At 41.0% G+C, this 22,402-nt stretch overlaps 1 protein-coding gene across 2 annotated transcripts in view; it reads left to right on the top strand.

Annotated features, from left to right (window-relative positions):
• The window catches only part of ZNF407 (zinc finger protein 407), an 823,527-nt gene that overhangs the window by 100,054 nt on the left and 701,071 nt on the right, over positions 1-22,402 (top strand). For both annotated transcript variants that reach the window (XM_073631246.1, XM_073631245.1), the window contains exon 4: positions 11,637-11,751. In XM_073631246.1, coding sequence (XP_073487347.1) covers positions 11,637-11,751 — 115 coding nt within the window. The remainder of the gene's footprint in view (positions 1-11,636; positions 11,752-22,402) is intronic.

Genomic DNA, 22,402 nt, shown 5'->3' with positions numbered 1-22,402 from the left:
CTGATAGAGGGTAAATTCTGTCTTATCAAAGCCGTTGACGTATACTCATTAGTGGTCCTATATTTCATAGGTGGATTTCGTGGAGCGAATGGAGTACTTCACTAAACATAAGCTGAACGTAATATGGTGCATACATAACTGTATGGAAGTTACATTTAACAGCTTGCCATAAAATGCCGGAGCTGTGCTAGATTGTGAATTTGTTTCATTGTTTCTTTTGTTTTTTGCTTTTTTATTTTTTCATTGGTTCTTTTTTTTTTCCATTATTTTTCTTGAAAGTGCTTTATATAGATTGGCAAATCTATTCACATTTTCAAAACCATGTGATCTTTGACCTATAAAACCTGGCCAGGGTGTAGATCTATTGCCCTTTTTTACCTCCACTCTGCTGTAAAATAACTGGTTAATCATAACACTTCCATCTTGTTTCATATATCTGCTCAATGCTAGGCATTCAATAATAAAGTTTGTGCTTGAAATAAATAATAACCAAAAATGTCAATACTTCTGGTTTCCAGAATAATCATAAATTCTAGGCTATAAAACAGTCGTAAAGGCGTAATATTTTATCCACAGTATATTCACACATTGCATGTCATTACAATAGCAGAGTGATGAATCACCCCTGCTGTGTGACAGGAAAAATCTGAAATAACTGTGCCGATGTGAAACGGAAACTTGGAACTATGCTTGTGAATTGAGCACAAATCTGGAATTTATTTCTACGTGATTTCTAACTATACAGTTGATCTTTTTACCCTTCATGTTTTTCTGGAAATGTATTTAACTTGTATGTTTATGTAATTTATTTGTTGCAAAGTGGTGTGTGCATTCTGGTCCAGGTATGACAGTGAAAAGTGTAATTCACTAGCTTGAATGAAAGAATGCTATTAAGACCACTCAGTTTAGTTCAGTAAAGCAGTTCAAGACTAGTGCAAGTATACAACCAATTTACATTTAAAGTTTTTCCTCAGTGTGAATTGGCGGACACTGGATTCTATTAGTTTATGTGTGGGTATTGTTGCCACCTTTAGGAGGTTTGGATACTATGTAAATTGCAAAAAGCATAGCTCCCTCTAGTGGCTGTAACCCTGCACACACATAAGTTTGTTTTTTGCTTCATGTTCTAAGAAGGTAGGGCCTCTCTATCTAGCTTTGCTGGATCTAGACTTTGTTCTGAAGATTATTCTGTACGACCAGACAAGGTACTGGATACAGCAGCCAACAATTCACAATGTCTTCCTAGAATACCGAATTACATATTTTACTAATTTTATAGTCATCACAGTAGCTGGGTTCACTGTTTTCACACAGTTTGTAACCAGGCAGCATGTATGGTGTCACATCAGGCAAAAAATTATGGAAAATTATGACAATGGTTCTACTTGGGCTACTTGATGGATACCATGATATTGGAACTTTTATAAAAGATTACCAAAATTTTTTCACACTATCCGCATGTGACGCATGAAAATTGAGTTAGCTTACTAGTCCATTTATATGATGATATTCCAGCATATTGTGGACTATATACGTTTGTGTATGCACAAAATATACAGTGGCAAGAAGAAGTATGTGAACCCCTTTGCATTAACTGGTTTTCTGGAATAATTTGCCAAAAAATTGATCCTCATCTAAATGACAACAGTAGACAAGCACAAAGTGCCTAAGCTGATAAAACACAATTGATTGTAATTTCTCTTGTCTTTATTGAACACACCCATTAAACATGCACAGTAGGAGGAAATACTAAGTGAACCCTTAGAGTTAAAAACTGGTCGTACCTCGTTTTGGCAGCAGTGAGTTCAAGCAAGCTCTTTCGGTAGCTCTGGAACAGACCTGCACAACATTCAGGGGGAATTTTGGCCATTGCTTTTTACAAAACTGCTTAAACTTAGACACATTTGTAGGATGCCTGGTGTTAACAGCTCTCTTGAGGTCAATCCACAGCATCTCTATAGATTTAAGGTCTGGGCCACTCCAAAAGGTGCAGTTTATTTTTCTGAAGCCAGTCTGTGTTAGATTTACATTGATGCTTGATGCTTAGGGTCATTGTCCTGCATTATCCCTTCACTTACAAGGCTTTTGCTGGCAAACAGCCACACTTTCATTATCTTGTAGGATGTTTTGGTAACATGCTACGTGTCACATACTGAATATGAGTGTTACATGTTACAAAAAGTGAACTTGTCGTTTAATTTCCCCCCTTGATGATTGCAAGTGGTCCAGGCCCGAGGCAGCAAAGCAGGCCCAGATCATGATGTTACCTCCACCATACTTCACTGTTGGGATGATGCTTCTATGTTGGTAAGCTATGCATTTTTCCACCATACAAAATACTGAGCAGTCTTCCCAAACAATTCAACTTTTGGTTAATTAGTCCACAAAACATTTTCCCAGTGGCGTTGAGGTTTGGCAAGGTGTTCTTTGGCAAACTTCAGGCATGCAGCAATGTTTTTTTTTGGAGAGCAGCACCTTCCTTAATGGTGTTCTGCCATGGACACCCTGCCTGTTCTAAGACTTACACTTGGTAGACTCAATTACATTGATGTTTGCCAGTTCCAGTGATGCCTTCAAGCCTTTAGCCATTACTTGTGAGTTCTTCTTTACCTCATTGAGAATCCTGTGTTGTGCCTTGGGAGTCATCTTGGCTGGGCGCCCACTCTAGAAAGAGTAGCCACTCTTTCCATTTTAAAGACACTTTGTTTAACTGTTGACTGATAGATGCCTAAACATTTTGAGATGGCTTTGTATCCCATTCCAGCCTTAAGCAGATCAAACCAGTTTTGATCGTTTGTCTTCAGAGAGCTCCTTTTTGCAATGCATGGTTCAGATCAGCTGATGCTTCTTATGAACAGCAATCTTAAAATGTGTGTGTGTCTTATCAAAGTAGCTCTAAACCTTACCTCCAAACGCATTTCATTAATTGGGCTCCAGGTGTGCAAATTACTGACTCCAATTTGCTTTAGTTGAAATAATTTACAGGTTCGCTTACTTTTTCCTTGAGCGCTGAATGTTTAACCACTTCAATACTGGGCACTTTCACCCCCTTCCTTCCCAGACCAATTTTCAGCTTTCCACTGTACCCAAATGACATTTTTTATCATTTTATTCACACAAATAGAGCTTTCTTTTGGTGGTATTTATTCACCACTTGGTTTTTAAGTTTTTGCGATACAATCGAAGAAAAGAGTGAACATTTTGAAACAAAACCCCCAATATTTTCTACTTTCTGTTTTAAAAGAAATCCAATAAAATCAAATTTCATCCTAAATCTTCGCCAGAATGTATTCTGCTACATTTCTTTGGTAAAAAAAATCCTTATAAGTGTATGATAATAGGTTTGTGTGATCATGTACAGATAAGCGCAGATGATCACAGACAGATGTGCGCAGATTATTACTGGGACAGATTATTCTACTGGGACATATGTGGGGCAGGTGTTTTTTTACTGTGTGGGGACACTTTGTGGTGACACTGTTTTGGGGACACTGTGTGGGAACCTAGCCCAGTGTGTAAAAAGCTGTAAAAAACAGCTCATACTCACTGATCACTGGCCGGCTGCAGAGATCCATTCTCCTTCTCACTAACACGCTCCATGTGAGAAAAAGGAGAGCCGATTTGCCTAGCAACCGGCTCTCTATTTACATCACATGATGGCTGTGATTGGACACAGCCATCATGTGATCAGGAGGGCCAATCACAGAGCCCTCCTACCGATCCAAGATGCGCCGTGTCTGGGTGACATGAGCGCATTGGGATCACGCAGCTGCGCAGGCATGCGATCCCGCTCCTTCTGAGGGACATTCAGGAACGTCCACTCAGAAGGAGGAAGCACCCACCCAGCTGTTTATGTGCAGTGGCCAGGTTGGAAGTAGTTAATGGGTGTGTTCAATAAAGACATGAGAAATTAGAAGTGTTTGTGTTATCAGCTTAAAGCGGAGTTCCACCCAAAGGTGGAACTTCCGTTTTAAGCAATCCTGACCCCCTGGCATGCAACATTTGGCATGTCATTTATTTTTGGGGGGGGGTACCTAGTTTTTGATAGGTACCCAGATCCCTCCCTCCCTCCCTGCAATCTTTTGGGGCACGTCACAGGTCCCAAAAGATTACACAGCCATTTAGGACGTGCAGCGCAACTCGCACCCAGCTGTGAAGCCGCAAGCTGTCACAGCCGTGTGGCCACAGTAATGATGCCAGCACCGCAGAGGGAAAGGGAGAGCAGCGAGGCTTTGGGCGGCCGCATCGCTGGACTGTGGGACAGGTGAGTGTGTGTTTATTAAAAGTCAGAAGCTACAATTTTAATAAAAGCTGAAACAGGTGGAACTCCGCTTTAAGCACATTGTGTTTGTTTATTGTGACTTAAGCCATCTATATGTGGATCAAAAAACTGCAGAACCGGAAAAATTTGAATCCATGTATTGGATATCCTGGTTGTACACAAGTTGATCGATCAACCAACTTGTGTACAACCAGCCTATAGTGTTTTTCCCGAACGATTAGTGCCTCTAGCTGTAGCCGGCAGCGCTAATTATTATTATTTACAGTACTTATATAGCGCCGTCAATTTTACGCAGCGCTTTACATATACATTATACATTCAAATCGGTCCCTACCCTCAAGGGGCTTACAGTCTAAGGTCCCTAACTCACATTCATATACTAGGACCAATTTAGACAGAAGCCGATTAACATACCAGCATGTCTTTGAGAGAACATGCAAACTCCAAGCAGGTAGTGTCATGGTTGGGATGCGAGACTGCTACCCACTACACCACTGTGCCACCCTGGCAATCATTGTGTTTTGCTGGCAGAACCCAATACCGCTGTGAGAGCAATTCCCCCCTCAACACGGATTGTGTTGAGGGGGAAATCTAGCATTTTTTTTTTCTTAAATTACATAAACTTGAATGCAGAAAAGCAGTTAATCCCAAGGGGTTTTTCTTGGCATTGTATTTAAAAATTTGGAGATTAAGAGATGGAGAGAGAGAAGAGTAGTTGGCCATTGTGTTTTTTTTTAATGTCGACTTTTGGTCAATGGTTTTTTAACCATTTTAGTATTTAATTTGTGATCTTCAATAAAAAAGTATGTGTTTTTGTATTATGGCAATGGTATTACAGGATTGTCCTATAGAACATGTTAAGATAAAAGTATACTGGAGTTAAGACTTACCTAGGTGTGTTTTTTGTTTTTTCGGTGAACATCATTTTTGGATTATCGTACTTCCCTTCAGGTTGTCTACAGCCCCGCAAGTGTTTACCAAGGGGCATTTTAATCGTCCCCTATCTACCAGACCAGTTTGCAATTACCTTGCAGTCCTTCAGGGACTTTAGTTTAATCCTAAATCTCCAGAATTCCTCTGTGAGCCTGTGCTTAGTATCCCTGGTTATGGTTATAGACACCACTTGGAGAAAGGATTTATCTTATTTTTTTGCCAAGACAACCCCAAAACCCTGCTGCTCCCGGCCCAGCACCTTCACTTACATGGCATGTTTTCCCTTTGAGGCTGGGAATTGTTCCTTTCTTCAAGGTGTCTCCAATCACTAAGTTTCACACCAGAGATTTACAGAATTCTATTCTGGTAGGAAAAACCTTCTGTTTCAATCGACTGGGAATGTCATTTCCAACTCTAAACCAAAGTTTCCCTTACCTGACCACTTTATTCACTAGTGGGAAGGTCCTTCCTGCCACTGATGGATGGTTTTCATTACAGATTTGAGCCTTGCTGGCTGGGAAAGCTTTCTGGGCAATCTGTCAGTGAAAAGATGCTAAAAATTGGAGAAATCCAAGTTCTTGTCAAATTGTTGTAGATTTAGACCATTTGACTATCTCCTCATTGGATCCACCAATTGGCATTCCATCTGATGGTAATCCAGTCCATCAACAATATAGCTGGTGCTGTGTATACACCATCAGGGTGGCAAAAGAAGCTTAGCTGTTGCTTAAGAACTGAAATAAATCCTTAAAGTGGAGTTCCACCCAAAAATGGAACTTCCACTTTTTGGATTCCCCCCCCCCCCCTCCGGTGTCACATTTGGCACCTTTCAGGGGGGAGGAGGGGGCAGATACCTGTCTAATACAGGTATTTGCTCCCACTTCCTGGCATAGATCACTGCGGTGATTGCGGTGACCTACGCCACTTCCGCCGCCTTCCCCGTCCTCCCCCGCTGTATTCTGTGAGACACAGAATACAGCAGGGACCTGTGAGGACGCGCAGAGCGGCTCGCGCATGCGCAGTAGGGAACCAGGAAGTGAAGCCGCACTGCTTCACTTCCTTATTCCCTCACCGAGGATGGCGGCGGCAGCAGCCGAGAGCCGAAGGACGGATCGGCTTCGGCTGCCGACACCGCGGGCTCCCTGGACAGGCAAGTGTCCATATATTAAAAGTCAGCAGCTGCAGTATTTGTAGCTGCTGGCTTTTAATATTTTTTTTCCAGCAAACCTCCGCTTTAATTAGGTAAAAGGTGGAGTTCTTGCCCTCTTGCTGGGCCACATCTTGGCAGGCAGACTTTTTGAGCTGTGAACCTGGGTGAGTTGTCTTTGTACCAGAATGGTTTTAGGCAGTTCTGTCCCCAGGGGGAAAACCAAAATGGACCCAATGGCTTCCTGTTACAACCACAAAGTGAGCAAGTTTATAATTTATAGCCCGACCAAGAATTCAACTAAAATGCACACCTGATGCCTTTACCTTTTGGGTGCAGTAGGTCTTGATATGCAGTATGTGTTCCCACCACTGAAGCTTCCTTTTTGACTCTTATGGAGGATTAAAACTTTCTGGCCTCTGATCAGGTTCATATGTTCATTTAAGCTTTGTGGTGGCTTCCACGTCAACTACATTTTCTGTCATAGCACCTTCACAGTTTCTAGCTTTTATGGGATGGCTGTTAAAGCTAAGGTGCTGGGAGAAAGGGTTTTTTTTTCCAAAGCTATGATTCCATATTTTGCGTAAAGTTACTCACTGCACTTGGAAAGCTTAGTTCCTATGGTGTGAGTTTTATGGCTATAACCTTTTGGACCTAGTCCGTTGCCGGCGTTTTTGCTTGCCCTTCTATTTGTGTTACTGCCAACCGCTAATTATTGTGGGACTACTTTTGGACATCTCACACTTTCAAGAATATAATTCTTGAACCTCAATGAATGATGAGAGCAAAAAGGATTTTTTGTACATGATATAAAATCATTCTTGCCAGTACTTCATCAGATGACACTGCTTCCTCCCCTTTAAGTGGTGTTGCTGTAGCATGTTGTCCCAAATAGCTTGCTGCTCTGTTTATTTTGAGCCTCTGTCTCGTTTGAATTGCTCAGTTTCAAATCCTCTTAGATTCACCATACACTATGCAATCTGTGCAATTCTTCTTTAGATCTACCATCAGCTATGTAATGAAAAAGTCTGCCTGCTTTGATACAAAGTGAATGAATTGTTGTTTTGGTGTGTCTTCCTATTACATAGTTTTGGCATATCTAAAGCAGTTTGTACAATCCAATTGTATTGTGTAAGGCTGGCATTAGAGGTGGACCAGAGCCTTTTTTCCACACGTTAAAATGCACTTTTTAGGCCTGACAGTTTTTTAAACCCCCAAACATTATATAATTTCTGAAAACGGAGGCCCTGGAGAATAAAATGATCACAGTTGTAATTTTTGTCACATAGGAGCATTTTTAGAGAGAGAGAGATTAAAAATGTCAAAATGTCAAGTGTCTCATGACCGGTTTCATTTAAGTCTTGTTGTAATGTGTTTGTTTGAAGTGCTATGAATACATTCATTTGTTATTGCTTGGTTGTTTTAATATTTTTAATTATGTCTGTATTGTTTAAAATCATGCATACGGACGTCAGACCAAGCCTTCCACCACTTCATACTGCAATAGCCAAGTAACATGTACACATTTGTAATAGAAACCGCGCTGGCAGGTGCAAAAAAAACAGTCAGACACACAGTGCAATCAATTAAATAAACAAAATTCTGCCATGCTAATGATAACATTATACAAAACGCACCAATAAAGTACAGTTAGCAGCTGTCAGTACTTGCACCATTTTAAATGGGCAAAATAATAGGGAAATATATGTGCTGAAGATGCTTTTTAAGGCTACATTCAGAAGGGCAATCAGCACATCCTGCTATTTCCAGCGGCAAGAATCTTTGAATTGCTTTGTCTGGAATTACAGGTGTGTACGAATAGCTTCAGCTGCTTAGCCCATACAAAACAATCACAAGCTGACAGCGGCCACAGTTATTTGTGACTGTTTGCACAGCCAGCGGCTAACTGCAGTGATAATGTCTGGGTGCATTTTGATCAATGCATGTAACCACTGACTGTGCTAACGGTTTCCAATAACTGTGGCTGTTTGCACACTCCTGTCATTCCAGATACAGGAATTCAGATTACTGTTTTAGGTATACATAGCAGGTTGATTGAAACAAAAAGTAAGCTAACCGATCCTGCATGAACACAAGCGATGTTGATACAGGGATCCCTGCTGCTGAGACATTGTTTTCTGATCACCCCACAATAATATACTGATTAGTACTTGCAGCCATTGGCTGCAAGAGCTGATCGAATGCTGGTTCCTGCTGAACTGGCCAATTTGCAGTGTTTGTGTGTGTGTACCGGGCTTTAGGAGTATATTTATAAAGCAACAAATATGCCATTCACCAAACCTTCACTACAGGTGTATTTGCTTTAAATACACTGAGTTTACTTGCTGTGAAGGTTTGATGAATGTTACATTTAGTCTGAGTTCCCACTTATGCAATGCAAATGGGTGCGATTCTAATGTGGATTTTTGCTGGAGTTCAGTGCGAATTTGAGTTGTGATTTGTGCTAAAGACAGTGCGATTGTAATAAAAATTTAATGCATTTTCAGATTGGATTGGCCGCAGCTGCGATTTCTGCGAGGGAGGGAAATATGTAAGAATCTACACGGGAAAAAGCGATATTCGTACAATTTTGTTTGAAATTTTTAATTTAAAAAATGTATGTTTTCTAATCATTGGGAAGGTCAAACTGACAATCGTTGAACAAATTTCAACAGGGATTGTGGTTTTCGTTCAGTAAAGTCCAGTCAATCCCAAAATCAAATATTAACAGCAAGCAAAATTTTGAAGTACAAACGCCATTTGTCCAGTCATTGGATGTACAATGAATTTTGATATGAGTGTTTGTACATACAGTGCCTTGATAAAGTAATCATACCCCTTGAGATGTTCCACATTTTGTCATGTTACAACCAAAAACGTAAATGTATTTTATTGGGATTTTATGTAATGGTCCAACACAAAGTGGCACATAATTGTGAAGTGGAAGGAAAATAATAAATGGTTTTCAATTTTTTTACAAATATGTGAAAAGTGTGGCATGCATTTGTATTCAGTCCCCCTGAGGTAATACTTTGTAGAACCAGCCTTCGCTGCAATTACAGCTGCAAGTCTTTTTGGGTATGTCTCTACCAGCTTTGCACATCTAGAGAGTGACATTTTTGCCAATTCTTCTTTGCAAAATAGCTCAAGATCTGTCAGATTGGATGGAGAGCGTCTGTGAACAGCAATTTTCATATCTCTCAACAGATTCCCAATTGGATTTAGGTCTGGACTTTGACTGGGCCATTCTAACACATGAATATGCTTTGATCTAAACCATTTCTTTGTAGCTCTGGCTGTATGTTTAGGGTCATTGTCCTGCTGGAAGGTGAACCTCTGTCCCAGTCTCAAGTCTTTTGCAGACTTGAACAGGTTTTCTTCTAATATTGCCCTGTATTTGGCTCTATCCATCTTCCCATCAACTCTAATCAGCTTCCTTGTCCCTGCTGAAGAAAAACATCCCCACAACATGATGCTGCCACCACCATGTTTCACAGTGGGGATGGTGTGTTCAGGGTGATGTGCAGTGTTAGTTTTCCACCACACAGCGTTTTGCTTTTCGGCCAAAAAGTTCAATGTTGGTCTCATCTGACCCGAGCACCTTCTTCCACATGTTTGCTGTGTCCCCAACATGGCTTCTCGCAAACTGTAAACGGGACTTCTTATGGATTTCTTTAAACAATGCTCTTCTATAAAGGCCAGATTTGTGGAGTGCAGGACTAATAGTTGTACTGTGGACAGATTCTTCCACCTGAGCTGTGGATCTCTGCAGCTCCTCCTGGAGTTACCATGGACCTCTTGGCTACTTCTCTGATTAATGCTCTCCTAGCTCGACCTGTTGGTTTAAGTGGATGGCCATGTCTTGGTAGGTTTGCAGTTGTGCCATACTCTTTCCATTTTAAGACGGATTGAATAGTGTTCCATGAGATATTTTTTTTTATAACCTAACCCTGCTTTAAACTTCTTTACAACTTTATCTCTGACCTGTCTGGTGTGTTCCTTGGCCTTCACAATGCTGTTTGTTCACCAAGGTTCTCTATCAAACCCCTGAGGGCTTCACAGAACAGCTGTATTTATACTGAGATTAAATTACACACAGGTGAACTCTATTTACTAATTAGATGACTTCTGAAGGCAGTTGGTTCCTCTAGATTTTAGTTAGGGGTATCAGAGTAAAGGGGGCTGAATACAAATGCACGCCACACTTTTCAGATATTTATGTGTAAACAATATGGAAAACCATTTATCATTTTCCTTCCACTTCACAATTATGTGCCACTTTGTGTTGGTCACATAAAATCCCAATAAAATACATTTAAATTTTTGGTTGTAACTTGACAAAATGTGGAAAATTTCCAGGGGTATGAATGCTTTTTCAAGGCACTGTATATACGCACAAGCGTTTCCTCAAACATCTACTAGGGTTGGCCAGCTTTAGAACCTTGTAGAGTCATATTTGTATGACTCTTCTTTATAATGTACATGTAAGAAATGTGTTGAAATACCCAAAAGTCATCTCATGCTGGACAGACAAATTGTGGGTCCTAATTTTCTTTGTGCACTATGGAGAGTTGGACTGCACATTCTGTATGCCTTGGTGTTTTTTTTTTTTTTTTTTATTCAATAATACTTATTACAGAAGTAACAGTTAGTTTAAGCTGGTTTCTTGTAGTCTTATATGAGCTTTCTTATTTACTACATGACATTTCATTACATGGCTTGCCTATATCTGGGATACAAAAGTTTAAAATTTTACTTCTATTGACTCCTCAATTGTAAACTACAGCAGTAGAGTTTTTTTTTTTTAAACTGTGTAACTTAGCCCTGGTTAACACCAGTGTGGCTTAGAAATTGCGCTACATCAGTGCGATTTCAAAGCCGCAGATCAGTGCAATTTGCGCACCTGATTTCATTGTGTCTTTGTTTAACCGAAGTCTATGCAGGTCGAAGTGAAATTGGGAAAAAGTAGTGCTGTGACATGAGTTGCAGTAATTTGAATAGTTCCATTGCCGGCAATGAGGTGCGACGTCATGCAATTTGGAATTGTCAAATCGCATGACATATTAAACCGATGTGAATGAGGGCTTAAACTTTTTTGGGGATTAACCCATTTAATGTTATGTTTATTAAAATAATTAAAAAAAACACAGGAACCACTGAGCTATGGTTGACATACAGTTTTCGGTTTGGAATTTGCACTTAAAAAACATACAACTATATCCCAATATATGTATGGTTCAATTCACCTTTTTTTATTTTTTCCCCTATTTTTAGGATCAAAGCCATTTAAGTGCAAGATATGCCACTTTGCAGCAGCTCAGCTAGGAGATGCCAGAAACCATGTGAAGCGACATCTCGGGATGAGAGAATACAAGTGTCATGTTTGTGGGTGAGTAAATTACTCTACTACTGCTATAGATCACTCTGAAAGAAAAAAAGAAACTACAAAATGTGCTTTCCTTCACCATACAAACTGACTCTCACGATGGCTAACATTATGCATGCATACCCTGCTTTTCATTGTTATGGTAAATTCCTTAAATACAGTTATGACATTTCTCTCCCACTCTAATCCAGCACTGTGGATGAGCAATTGTATGGGGCTACAAGGTCATTCTGAACCTGTAATCTGTAAATTGCCTAAATTATAGGATGTTCACTCATTTTTACAGAGAGAACTATGAACTCCTGTTAAAGACATCAAAAATATATAATACAACTTGTAACACAGTGAGTTTTAGTTGATGTGCTGCTCTATCTGGACTGTTCAAAGCATTATTTTCTTTTTCCACATTTAATAATTTTGGTGACTTACAATGTAAATGTTTGTTAAGTTGGAGGAAAGCTTGCAAACATAGACAGCACAAATAGTATTTGCCTTCCAAAGCAAACTTTGCCAAATATGTCCAAATACGTGATATGTTCAGATCACGAAGACCTTGAGAAGTGAAAAGTAATGGGAAAAGAAAAGTAACATTAAAGTAAAAGGGGAGGCAAATTACTATACCCCTTAAAGCTGAGAAAATGCTATCCGATGTTAAGCAACTAAACTAGAAGACCTAGAGGAGACAAATGGGAAAAATGTAAAAAAAAAAAAAAATGTACAACTAAACCGAAAACTTTGCAGAAATAAAAATATGGAAAAATTATTTGTTAAGTTAGTAAAATATGGAAGTCTTTTTTTAATTACATTTGAAACTGCTTATAAATAGACAACAACATGCAAGTGTTTACCCAATAGACAAGAAAGGAGACTTAAAGCAGAGTATTTTGTAAGGTAGCATACTGACAAAGTGGTAAAACATGCAGAGATTAATGGCAATTAGTAGCCAATAGGAGAATGCAAAATATGGGCTTTCCCTACCAATAGAGGTAAGAATTGCAGACCAGGGGACAAAAGTTTGACAAGGAATGCGTAGAAACTGGTCACCAAGGCACTGTGCTAGTGCAAACGACAGGATTTAAACTTGCCTCCTAGGGATGTACACAGACACATTTGAACATGTCGTTGCTGCATTCTGCCTTTCGTCAAGCAGGTGGCATAGGTGCACATGTAGAACATGTACTTGGCAAGCACTGTTGGATTTCAACAGTTGAGGCATAAAAAAGGACCAGCATCTACCCAAAGGAGGTAAGCAACAATATTAAAAAAAAAAAAAAAAAAAAAAAGTTGGAAAACTATAAAAAAAAAATAGAGAAAAATTGTGGGAATAAAAGACTCAGAGGAAGAAAAAAATTAAAACAACCCATTTACCTTTTTGCTTTCATTTATTGGAGGACACTGCTCTGTTTTTGGATCCTCACCACTGAGGAACAAAAGAGAGTCCAGGGTGTGGTCCTTGCTCATAGCCAAAGCCCCTTCCACAATTGTGGATGGCTCAGTTACCAGGGGCACCTGCAGTTATTGCTTTTTCCAGTAGGGGAGGAGCAATGCCAGTTCTCAATCTTACCTTTTGGCTTGGTCACAGCTCCTTGGGTGTTCACTAAAGCTTTGGTGCCAGTCTTAACTACCTTAAAGAAGAACTTCATTAAAACCTGCAAATGGTGAGACAATGAACACCTTGGGCAGGTCTATACTCAGCTTAATATATAGAGCGCAGGGGTCAAGAGTAAGTAACAAACAAAACAACATATAGAGTGCACCAGAAAGGATGAACACCATGTTCACATCAGAGCCCTCCTTTACATCAAAGGCCCCAACTCTGCCTTTACCCCTATAAATCAGAGTCTGTAGAGTCCCACTTATATCCATGTCCCCAGAAGTGCCACCTTACATCAGAGCCCCCAGAGTGCCCCCTTCCATCTTCCCTCAACTCATGGGACAGGGCGTGTGAATATAAGCCACACTTGATGAGTACTATGATGCCACTATGCAGGCTCACACCAGGACCTGCCCCGCTGCCCAGTCAGAGGCCTAGCTTGGCAGTTCTCTAATCGACTGGCTCCAGAACTGTGTACAAACAGTTCAGAGTCGCCAACAACTGAATTTTTTACAGGCACTTTTATCCTTTCTATGGACGTTTACTGACAGGAGAAAAGTGCACATTTTCTTTATACAAACCATCTGTAAGTTTATAGACAGTTGACAACACTGCTTAGCTGCCTTTTAAAGATAAGAGGGACACCAATGGTGGGACATCTGGATGACCATCAGATGAAGGTAGTGTCCCCTTCTGAACTGGAGTTCCACCCCTCCTTCGCCTTTCAGGCTCCGAAGGATCTCTAGCGCCGTTAGGAGTTTTGAAGTACAGAGGAGTCTCTGCTTTTTATCAATGTGCTGAAATATTGAGTGGTCAGGTGGATTCTGCTTCACTTGGGCACCATGTATAGATACAATCAGACAACAACACAGGTGTGGTGTACGTAAAACATCCAGGGGGACCAAGAGCATAGGAAGTGTTGGAAGTGCCCCACATCCCAAACCAGGCATAGTCATGTGTCAGCTCTTTTTGCTGTACATATACCAGAGGTAGAAACTGTCAAGTGTATTATCTTAACCGAAAAACTCTGGACCTGGGAAAGTGGGCCCTTCATCCAGATCTCTTTCGGTCAGCTTTGGGGAATCAGATGCTGATTTTCTGGCATGGCATCTCAATTGAAAGGTGGACAGGCTTAGAGGACTCTTGGGCAGATTCAGTGGACACACTGATAGCTCCGTAGATTTGTTACTCTATAGCATATGCCTATTTACCAGGTATACTGTTGCCATGACTACTACGCCAAAAAGAAGTTGCAAATTTCCTTTTTCTAGAAGTAGCCTCTCTGTGGCATCTGCAGCTCCAATAAGACCTACTCTCTCAAGGGCCCATTTACCATCTTGCTTTACAGACACCAGGCTTTAACAGGTTGGCTGTTGAAAACCAAATACTAAGGGACAGAGCGCTGTCAGATACAGTGATCTGTACATTGTTTAAAGCTCCCAAGGCCAGGTCTGCTAGCTTTACCATTGTATGTGGAAGTTGTATATTGTGTGAAACTGTAAGTGTATACCCTTGTGCATTCTCAGTTACTCATCTGAGAAAGCACAAGTAGTGCTTGTGCTTTAGGCAGACCTTTTTTTTTTTCTCTATTTTTTTTTTTTTTGCAGAGTAAGGCGTTATAACCCCTGTAAGATTTTTTTTTTGCCCTCTTTGTCCCAATGGGGAGATTTACCTTCACCTCCTGTACCATAGCTAAAACAGAAAGTAAGAGGAAATTCCTGCAAATTAAGGGAATCTCTTGGGGACCGCTAGGTCACCAAAACTAGTGTCCCCATTGGAAAATTTCCCCTCTTACTTTTCTCGGGATAACCCAAAATGTGGGATTTTCTCTTACTTTCACTTGCAATGGCAAAGGTAAACAGAACAAATAGAGAAGATGAATCTCCTTAAGGGGGACACAAATAAAAACCTAATAGGTGTTCTAATCCTTTTCCCCTCTATCCAAAACTTAAAAAAAAAAAAAAAAATAAAGTTTTGCCTTAGTTATACTTTAACCGGTTCCCGACTGGCGCACGCCGATGTACGTCGGCAGAATGACACGGCTGGGCAAATGGACTTACAGGTATGTCCATTTGAATTCCCCGCCGTGCCAATGCGTGCGCGCCGGCCGGGAGCTCCGTGAGTCGGGTTACGGGTCCCGCGGACTCTATCGCCACGGGGATACCCGCGATCGCCTCACGGAGAGGGCGAACGGGGAGATGCTGATGTAAACAGCATCACCCCGTTCTGCCTAGTGACAAGTGTCACTGATCACAGCTCCCTATCATCGGGAGCTGTGATCAGAGTAATGACACTGCTAGCCCATCCCCCTACAGTTAGTAATCACTCCCCTAGGACATACTTAACCCCTCCCCGCCCCCTAGTGGTTAAGCCCTTCACTGCCGGTGTCATTTACACAGTAATCAGTGTATTTTTAATCGCACCGATCGCTGTATAAATGACAATGGTCCCAAAAATGTGTCAAAAATGTCTGACATGTCCGCCATAACCTCGCAGTCACAATAAAAATCGCTGATCGCCGCCATTACTAGTAAAAAAAAAAAATTATTAATAAAAATGCCATAAACTATCCCCTATTTAGTAAACGCTATAACTTTTGCGCAAACCAATCAATAAACGCTTATTGCGATTTTTTTTTTTTTTTTTTTTTTTTTACCAAAAATATGTAGAAGAATACGATCGGCCTAAACTGAGGAAAAATATGTTTTTTTATCTATTTTTGGGGGATATTTATTATAGCAAAATGTAAAAAATAATGCGTTTTTTTTTCAAAATTGTCGCTCTTATTTTGTTTATAGCGCAAAAAATAAAAATCGCAGAGGCGATCAAATACCACCAAAAGAAAGCTCTATTTGTGGGAAGAAAAGGACGTCAATTTTGTTTGGGAGCCACGTCGCAGGACCGCGCAATTGTCAGTTAAAGCGACGCAGTGCCGAATCGCAAAAAAACGCTCTGGTCAGGAAGGGAGTAAAATCTTCCGGGGCTGAAGCGGTTAAACATGGTCAAGGGTTGGGTGTTAGCATTTGCAGTTTTGTTCCAATGTCCACTGGCATTACTTCCACTTGTCTGCACTTTCATTCTGGTAGTTACACATGTTGATGCTCCTGTAAGACCACCATTGTCCCAGTGGAACTTGAATCTAGTATTGTCAGTTTCGCAAAAACTGCTATTAAATTACATCAAAGATATCCTACTCCTGAAATTTTCCAGTGGAATTGTTCTAGTGGCTTTTCTAGTGACCATCACTTTGACATGCAGTGTTATCTGAACTGCCAGCATTGTCCTACAAGTCTCCATACTTGGTACTGCATAAGGTAAAGTTGTTTTGCATCCAAGACTCTCTCCTTTTTGTTAAAACTGGTGTTAGCCTTTCACCTGAATAAAGACATTGTGCTTCCATTATTGTGGCCCTATGCTTTTTGGATGTAGTCAGGACAATTAAGATTTACTTCAATGCTACAGCTGGGTTTTGTAGGACAGAGTCCCTGTTCTTAGAGGGCCCACGTAAGGCCTTGCAGCATCAATTGCCACAATCTCACACTTGATCTGTCAAACTGTTGCACATGCATTTGAGATCAAGCACAGAGAACAACCTTTTCAAGTGACTTACCTGGACAGTATGTGCATTCGAGGAATTCCACCGTTGGACCCCATTTTCACAGGTTTGCATTCAACAAATTTTACAAGGTTGATGTGGCAACATGATCCAAAGCCGGTTTAGGGCATAACATTTTGCAATGGCAGTTTAACTGGCCTGTTTTTTTCCTTTTAAGATGATTAGCCAAATTTTCTCCTTTATTTTAATTTTTTTCTAGCAGTGTGGCACTGCTTTGGGGCATCCAAGTGGTGATCTAAAGCAGAGCTGTGTCTCTAAGCCAACCATAGAGAAATTTGAATTCTTTTGCAAAAACAAAACAAAAAATAGTATTTTATTGTACTCTCCATAAAATCCTTTTTTCTGCATTTGTTGGAGTACACACATACTCACGGATGCGGAGGAGTACTGGTACCAGAGATGGTTTAGCAGAGGCTCAGACTTTGGGTGTAGAGAGAACCTGGCTGAGGCTGTGGGTGCTGAGCAGGATACAGGGCAGCTAGGGAACAATGGAGACTGTGAGTGCAGCGAAGGCTGTGCATTTTAGATGCAGGGGAGACCATGCTGATGTGCAACATAGACTTTGGCGGCAGGTGGAACAGAGACTCTGGCTGTGGGCTGACCAGCAACTGGGCTGTAGATGTAGTGGAGACCAGGCTGGGATGAAGCCAGGGTGGATTTGATTTAAATCAAGTCGATTTAAATCACAATTTAAATCATGATTTAAATCATTAGTAAAAAGGCTTGATTTAAATCAACTTGGTGTCATCTCTGTCCCGCAGCGGCTCCTCCTCTGACCCGCTTTTGGCTCACCTACAAGGTGAGGGACGTGGCGGCAGCAGGTTAGTGTATACCCGCTAACAAGCGCTACCCTGATGGATCTGAGATGACAGGTGCTCTTTAAATGTAAGGACTCATTCTTTCTGGTAGGTAATATTTGCAAACAAAATGAAGGTTTACTATTTAGAATAATAAGCTGTCAGGTTAGTAAAACAGCGATATCTGAAACGATTCAATCATTAAGTTTGTAGTGTACCTGGATTTGCAAAACAATGGGGTAAAGGAATATTCCTGAACTTTGTTTTATCTCATGGTTACTGTGAAATTCTGTGAATGCATCAATGCCGTGCATGTTATCTCAGCTTGCAGAATATACATCCTCATGCTATAAAACTAAGCTCCATTTCATGTTGAATAAACTAAATGTAATATATCTTTACTCCAAAAGCATTTTATTAAAATACATTTAATAAAAATCAAAAAAATCAGATATTTTTTTTTTTTTTAAATCATTTATTTCAGATACTTATATAGCGCCGTCAATTTACGCAGCGCTTTACATATACATTGTACATTCACATCAGTCCCTACCCTCAAGGAGCTTACAATCTAAGGTCCCTAAGGCCCCTTTCACACTGAGGCGGTTTGCAGGCGGTATTGCGCTAAAAATACCGCCTGCAAACCGCCCCTAAACAGCCTCCGCTCTTTGTTCAGTGTGAAAGCCCGAGGGCTTTCACACTGAAGCGGTGCGCTGGCAGGACGGTGAAAAAAGTCCTGCAAACAGCTTCTTTGGAGCGGTGAAGGAGCGGTGTATTCCCCGCTCCTAAACCGCTCCTGCCCATTGAAATCAATGGGACAGCGCGGCTATACCGCGGCTATAGCCGCGCTGTACGAGGGATTTTAACCCTTTTTCGGCCGCCAGCGGGGGTTAAAACCGCACCGCTAGCGGCCGAATACCGCTGCAAGAACGACGGTACAGCAGCGCTAAAAATAGCGCTGTTGTACCGCCGACGCCCCCACCGCCCCAGTGTGAAAGGGGCCTTAGACCCCCTTCACACCAAGGCGTTTTTGCAGCGTTTTAGCGCTAAAAATAACGCTCATAAAACGCTCATAATACGCTCCCCATGCATCTCAATAGATCCCCCATTCACACTGAGGCGTTGCGCTGGCAAGGCGTTGAGAAAAGTCCTGCAAGCAGCATCTTTGGAGCAGCTTTTGGGTGTTGAAAAAAGCGCTTCAAAAACGCCCCTCTCCATTGAAATGAATTGAAAACGCTGTAAAAACGCCTATAATCCTCCCTGAGCTGTAGAAAAGTCACATGATCTCACAAATTGGTAAACATGGAAGCAGAAATGAGAGCATCTACAACAACAGGACTGAAATTGTGGGAAGGTCAGAATGATTAAACAGACCATCAAAGGGATTTGGGACTAGTGGGAGCGGGATTAGGGTTCTGGTTTTGGGACTAGTGGAAGTGGGATTATTGTTAGTGTTAGGGATTTGGAACTAGTGGGAGCAGGATTAGGGTTGGGATTAGGGTTAAGGATTTGGGACTAGTGGGAGCGGGATTAGGGTTAGGGATTTGGGACTAGTGGGAGCGGGATTAGGGTTAGGGATTTGGGACTAGTGGGAGCGGGGTTAGGGATGTGGGAGTGGGATTAGGATATAGATACTTACGTTGCATGCTCATCCGAGTATAATTTTTGAACTTGTCTGGGTGCACTCTCAAGTTCTCATATAGCAATGCAAATTGTCCAATTGAGGTGTGCGCTTGGAGGATGGGATGAACCCAATAGCGACGGTGCTGCCTCTGTTGGTGGATATGCTCCCAATAGAGTAGCACAAATAACAAAAACAGCTCAATGAACTCCATCTTCTTTATTTACCCTCTTACATCTCAACGAGGAAGTACACAGGAAGTGATGTAGGGAAGTGGAGTTGTTCTTTGACGCCGATGCTTCAATAACGCTTGAAAAACGCTCTTAAAATGCCTGCAGCATTGCGTTAATTTTGCCGCTAACGCTCCTAAAACGCTGTAAAAACGTGGTAATAACGCTATGGCGTTTTTAGGGCGTTTTTGAAGCGCCTTGGTGTGAAAGGGGTCTAACTCACATTCGTACATACTAGGGGCAATTTAGACAGGATCCAATTAACCTATCAGCATGTCTTTGGAGTGTGGGAGGAAACCGGAGTACCCGGAGGAAACCCACGCAGGCACAGGGAGAACATGCAAACTCCAGGCAGGTAGTGTCGTGGTTGGGATTCGAACCAGCGACCCTTCTTACTGCTAGGTGAAAGTGCTATCCACTACACCACTGTGCCGCCCCATCATTGATTTTTATTCACCCTAGATGAAGAAGAGACTTTGGTTGCGGTTGCGTTGCTAGGCAGTAAAACAACTTTGTTAGCTCGGGGAGTGCACAGTCACTATGCTTAAGTGTTGACAATTAGTCTTGCTTGAATTTTATATATGTATGTAAAACCCAGAAGTGGCTGCACATGGTAGAGGAGGCATTAGAATGTGGAAGGCATGTAAACCTGACATGTTACAGGAAATTCTTAAATGATTGTAAAACAACCCATTCAGTTTAAAATCGAAAATGAAAGGCAAAACGTGTGTATAGATTAACCGCTTCAGCCCCGGAAGATTTTACCCCCTTCCTGACCAGAGCACTTTTTGCGCTTCGGCACTGCAACGCTTTAACTGACAATTGCGTGGTCATGCGACGTTGCACCCAAACAAAATTGATGTCCTTTTTTTTCCCCCCACAAATAGAGCTTTCTTTTGGTGGTATTTGATCACCTCTGCGATTTTTATTTTTGCGCTATAAACAAAAAGAGTGACAATTTTGATAAAAACGCAATATTTTTTACTTTTTGCTATAACAAATATCCCCCAAAAATATATAACAGAAATTATTTTTTTTCCTCAGTTTAGGCCGATATGTATTCTACATATTTTTGGTAAAAAAAAAAAAAAATCGCAATAAGCGCATAGTGATTGGTTTGCACAAAAGTTATAGTATCTACAAAATAGGGGACAGTTTTATGGCATTTTTTTCATTAGTAATGGCGGCGATCTGCGTTTTTTATCGGGACTGTGACACTATGGCGGACGCATCGGACAGTTTTGATACATTTTTGGGATTATTGCCATTTATACAGTCATCAGTGCTATAAAAATGCTTTGATTCATGTAAAAATGTCACTGGCAGGGAAGGGGTTAACACTAGGGGGCAATCAATGGAGTTAATTGTGTTCCCTAGTGTGTTCTAACTGAAGGGGGGAGGGGACTGTGTAGGGGAGATGACAGATTGCTGTTCATACTCTGTATGAACAGACGATCTGTCTCCTCCCCTCAGAGAACTGGAAACTGTGTGTTTAGACACAGATCACAGTTTTCGGTGTGCCCCGAGCGATCACAGGAGCCCGGCGGTGATCGCGACCACCGGGCATTCGCAATGGTCTCAGTGGGCGACATAAAGTACAACTGCGGCGGCTGATCGGCAAGTGGTTAAAAAAAAATATTTAAATGCCTTTTTTGTAAGTGATCACGTCCCCTCTGTTCTCATCTGCACAAGAGCTGGGGGAGGAGAATCAACAGCACACTGAGCTTTACAGTGAATTGCTGTGCAGGAGGGGTGTGTCAGGACAAGTCTGACCATTGGAGGAGAGTACACTGAGTTTCCAGCACAGCTAGAGAACTGACCACAGTTCTCTAGCTGTGTGTTCTCCTGCATATTGTGGTCTGTTTTTAATAGGAAAGCAGAGGGACTGGCAGGAACACCAGGGATTTCACACAAAAGAAGCAATACAAAGAGAACAGTATACTTTTTCATACAAGTACATGTTACAGAGGGCACATATCAGGAATATGAAGTGTTGGGTTTACATACTCTTAAATGGGGAGTTATTTATTTTTAGGGTAATATCCTAATGTTTTAAAATGCCACAAAAATTCATGGTATATTACAGTATGCTTGGTTTGGTTTTTAATGCTCCACTCTTGGTTAAAAATATATTTTAAGAATGCTATGCCAGTAAATGTAACTAATATGTGTTCTATAAAACCACTTTACACCCACCTTTTGTATCCTGCTTAGAAATGTCATCTAGCTAAAGCAGACAGGCTCAAATTCAATTACTGTTAGCACAGTGCACTGGATTATGCAGCATATTAGCAGGCAACTTTTACGTATAATACAAATCCATTGCTTAGCTAGACTTTATGGTTAAATGGGTACTTTAGCATGGGAACAATAATGTGTCACATTACTTTACTATGCAAATCACTTGGACAAAATAGGAAGCATTCAAACATAGACGTAGACCTGCATCTTCTTCAGTTTATTCATATAGTGTATTGTGGCTAATTTGGTTTCTTTACTTTTTATTTTTTTAACTTAATGGGTTAAAAGTGACATTTCAATAACTTAATAAGGGTAAATTCCTGAAATGTCGCAATATACAACATCATTATATACAGTATCTCACAAAAGTGAGTACACCCCTCACATTTTTGTAAATATTTTATTATTATATCTTTTCATGTGACAATACTGAAGAAATTACACTTTGCTACAATGTAAAATAGTGAGTGTACAGCTTGTATAACAGTGTAAATTTGCTTTCCCCTCAAAACAACTCAACACACAACCATTAATTTCTAAACCGCTGGCAACAAA

This window comes from Aquarana catesbeiana, linkage group LG05, assembly GCF_042186555.1.
Source record: "Aquarana catesbeiana isolate 2022-GZ linkage group LG05, ASM4218655v1, whole genome shotgun sequence".
Lineage (NCBI taxonomy): Eukaryota > Metazoa > Chordata > Amphibia > Anura > Ranidae > Aquarana > Aquarana catesbeiana.
The sequence above is the reverse complement of the archived record's forward strand: the minus strand, read 5'-3'. Positions and strand labels throughout refer to the sequence as shown.